Here is a 4081-nt window from a genome sequence, read left to right as displayed (position 1 = left end):
TTAAAAATATATATCATTAAAAAAATAAAATAAAAAATCTTTTTTTTTTTAATGAAGGACCGGTTGGGACCGCCGGCCCATAACTGGTTATAAAGTACCTATACCGGTCCTATCATTTTCGACCGGGACCGAGACCGGGACCGGTTACGCCGGGACCGGTTATGGCCGGTTATGAGAATGGTGAGAACCGATTGGGACCGGCCCGGGACCGATTTTTGGCCATCTCTATCAGGCCATGTACATGTCACCATGTACATTAAGAGGCATATTTTTTTTTGTCAAACAAGATTCACCTCTTAATGAAACTATTAAAAAGGTAAACAGATATACTAAAGAACTGAAATTGGATATATGGGGAACATCAAAACTTGGTTAAAATATTGTCAAGATTCAAGAAACAAGCCTGATTTCACTCCCCCAAAACTCATACTAATTCCAAGAAATCAAAATCAAAGGAAAGGGAAGCCATTAATATGCAGAATCTAAGCTCTTGGAAGCCATTAAAATGCAGAAACTAAGCTTTTGGAAGCCATTAAAATGGCTTCCTTTTCTCCTTCACCTCTACTAACTCTTTGTTTCATAACCCTCTTCTCCATCTTCATCTTCATCTCCACCATCTTAAACCCTAATTTCATATCCAACCTGAACTCATACAACTCTCATGACTTCCCACCTGTTCTACCTTCATCTCTCCATCACCAGATCTCAAACCTGCAAACCCAATTTGGGATCTTGCTAGAAAAGATCCATTCCGAAGAAAAAGAATCATCCAAAACACTTTCAAGATTCTCCGATCAAGTCCTTCGTGTTGCTCTACTTCTAGACAAGCTTTCCGAGAGTCTCTCGGGCTTGCATGGCGACACCACGATCGCCACAAGCGTAACGTATCAAGATTCGACACAACCCGAAGAAACCGAAGCTGAAAACCACGAAGAAGAAGAAGAAGAAAGATTCATCGAATTATCGGAAAAAGTTCTTCATTACACAAACCCTAAACCTAACAGATTACCAGATGGCAAAAAGAACTTCATGGATCTTGAAGCCATTAACCCATCAATCGGCCTCGGGTGCACCCGAATGACTGCGAATCTCGACCGTTACTCGACTTACAAACCCTACAGTAATTGTCCAGACGATTCGGAATTCGCTCAGAAACTTATCTTAAGAGGGTGTGATCCATTGCCAAGAAGGAGATGTTTCTCAAGATCACCTCCAAATTACAACAACCCACTTCCCTTAAGCTCCTCTCTTTGGACTCAACCCAATGATTCTAACATCTTATGGAACCATTACACCTGCAAGAACTACAACTGTCTTATATCAATCGACACGAAGAACAAACAAGGGTTTCATAAATGTGCAGACTGCTTCAATCTTTCCAAAAAAGGATGGGAAGTTCCGTTAACGGATTCTGAATCAGCCGAAATCAGCATCGATGAAGTTCTAGCATTGAAAAGAACCGAGATTCGTATCGGTCTAGATTTTAGCCCGACAACGGGGAGTTTCGCAGCGTTGATGAGGGAAAGAAACGTCACGATTGCTTCGGCTACGCTCAATTTAGGTGCACCGTTTAACGAGGTGATAGCGTTACGAGGGCTGCTCCCTTTATACGTATCTATAGGTTCGAGACTCCCGTTCTTTGATAACACGCTTGATTTGGTTCATTCGACTCTTTTCTTGGACGGGTGGATCGGGTTCGAGCTTCTCGAGTACGTCGTGTTCGATTGGGATCGGGTTCTTAGACCCAAAGGGATGTTGTGGTTGGATAGATTTTTCTGCAAGAAGGAAGACATGAAAGGATACATAAGTGTGATTGAGAAATTGAAGTACAGGAAGGTGTTATGGAGGGTTGTAACAAAGAAAGATAGGGTTGAAAATGAGCTCTTTTTATCTGCAGTTCTTGAAAAGCCTTTGAGAGCTATGTAATGACTTGTATTATTCATTAATGAATAAGAAAATTGTAGCATAAATGAGTAAAGATTTGAGTCATATATAATTAATGATTTTACTATGAATTATTACAACACTTTTAGATATGACACTTTATTTTGAGAAGTCTATTAGGACACTTAGAATTTGAAAGTGTCCTATAAACCCGATTTTGTTGTAGTGACACTAGATCAACATTAATGAAAAACACCAGATGAATTTCCTACTAAAGCGCAATTCACGTGTTCGTTTGAGATTAAAATTGATCGAAGCTCCAAATCACCTTAACTTCTATCCCCACACGATCCTCTGCTTGTTAAAATAGGGTAAAGTTAGAGGTTGTTTGGTTGGTTTTCTATTTAATCCTGTATGGATAAAGATATTGTGCAGATTAATTTGTCTGTATAGACTATGAAAGTTTTTGTTTGGAACAATTTTTCCATAGATAGAAGGAACATGTTTTATAATCGGGAGAACAATTTGGATATCTTTTTGCACATAAAGCTTACCGAATAAGTCAATTTCTATATCATTAAGCAACTATCAAACGATCATATATATATATATCTTAGATGAATAAACTGCGAGTCTCATTTAACTGCTAACGAGCATGTCTCATTTGTGCTTACAGAACAATTTTTTTTTCAAATAGCGTCTTATAAAATAGTTAATACAATAATAAATCCGTTGCAATACTTTTAGATATGACAGTTTTTAAGTTGATCCTATGAATCTAATTCTTATAAAACATTTTATTGGGACGCTTAGAAATTTTAGGCGACCAGATCTAGCATCTTTGCCTCTTTTTGTTCAGGTTGAACGAGATTTGCTCAAACAGTTTCCATTGCGGTCGGTTCTACTGGTGTGATAAGATTGGATTACCAGATACCGCTAAACCAAATACCGTTTCATGTAGAATGAGGGCACAATTCTACTAGAATAGTCATCAAATTGTATTGACAAAAATACCCTTATCATACGTAATAATACAGAAAATCTTTTGGGATCAAAAGTCAAAATGAGGTTAGCTCCTAGTCAAACCTTTTAAACATCAATTGGGCCTATTTGAAAACATTCCAATATTATGGGCTTGACAAGAATTTGAATCTATTGGGCCAATAAGTTAGCCCATGTTGAATTTTTTTTTAAATCTTAAACCGAACACTACAAACAAAATCGGGTTTATAGGACACTCCCTATTTTTAAGCATCCTAATAGACCTCTTTATAAGACTTAATTTATAGGACCAAAAAAATAAAGTGTTCTATTTAAAGGCGTTGTAATAAGTTTATATGACGTTTTTTGATGTCGTAATAAGTTTTTTAGGACACTTTTAATATAAAGCGTTCCATTAGCAACTTTATAGGACACTATTTGAAAAATTGTCCTATAAAAACAAATGTTAATAAAAAAAATGAGTTTATAAGACACTTTCTCAAAGCGTCTTATAAAGTTGCTAATGCGACACTTTGTATTAAAAATGTTCTAAAACTCTTGTCAAGACGCTCAAAAGCGTCATATAAACTTATTACAACACCTTTAGATATGATGCTTTATATTTTGATCCTATAAATTAAGTCCTATAAAACGGTCTATTGGGACGCATAGAGATTGGGGATGTCCTATAAACTCAATTTTGTTGTAGTGCAATTCATTTTCTAAACATTTTATAATGAAAATAGAATTCATAAAATAATAAGTTAGAAAATTTTAAATTTTTATGATTTACACTTCATGAGACGATCGAATATACTCATCGGAAAATGCATTCGAAACTGTGCACAAGCGTTTAGGGATCTGACAAGATATTTGGTGTTCGATGAAATTTTGGTTTTTTATGAAAAAGATGTCGAGTTTTTCGGTTGGATGCAATGATGGAGATCAACGGGCCGTAAGCTAAATAATTGGAATCGGAAATCAGTTCGAAGTTATACATTTTATGGCAAGAAAATAGAATATTGTAAATCAAAAGGTCTTCAACCTAGTAACATACAGTAATCCAACGTTGCTAGAGGTCAAAGGTTCCAACCTCACCAAAGTTGGGAAGTGTGTGAGTTTCATTTGTCGTATACAGACATTATATATACTTCAGGGGGGAAAATTGAATATTATAATGTCATAAGGATCTTTTTTAGAGGACTTGAGAAACCCA

General features: G+C 36.1%; 1 protein-coding gene across 1 annotated transcript; it reads left to right on the top strand.

Annotated features, from left to right (window-relative positions):
* Nucleotides 1-537: 537 nt before the first annotated feature.
* LOC112513040 lies at nucleotides 538-1926 on the top strand. Its single transcript, XM_025119161.1, has one exon. It carries the CDS (start codon nucleotides 538-540, stop codon nucleotides 1924-1926), a length of 1389 nt encoding a protein of 462 aa, XP_024974929.1.
* The last annotated feature ends 2155 nt before the right edge of the window (nucleotides 1927-4081 follow it).

The sequence above is a fragment of the Cynara cardunculus genome (assembly GCF_001531365.2).
Source record: "Cynara cardunculus var. scolymus isolate 2C chromosome LG 5, CcrdV1, whole genome shotgun sequence".
Lineage (NCBI taxonomy): Eukaryota > Viridiplantae > Streptophyta > Magnoliopsida > Asterales > Asteraceae > Cynara > Cynara cardunculus.
The sequence above is the reverse complement of the archived record's forward strand: the minus strand, read 5'-3'. Positions and strand labels throughout refer to the sequence as shown.

Excerpts from the sequence above, each read along its gene's own strand:
- LOC112513040 (XM_025119161.1), top strand. The coding sequence starts at position 538 with ATGGCTTCCTTTTCTCCTTCACCTCTACTAACTCTTTGTTTCATAACC.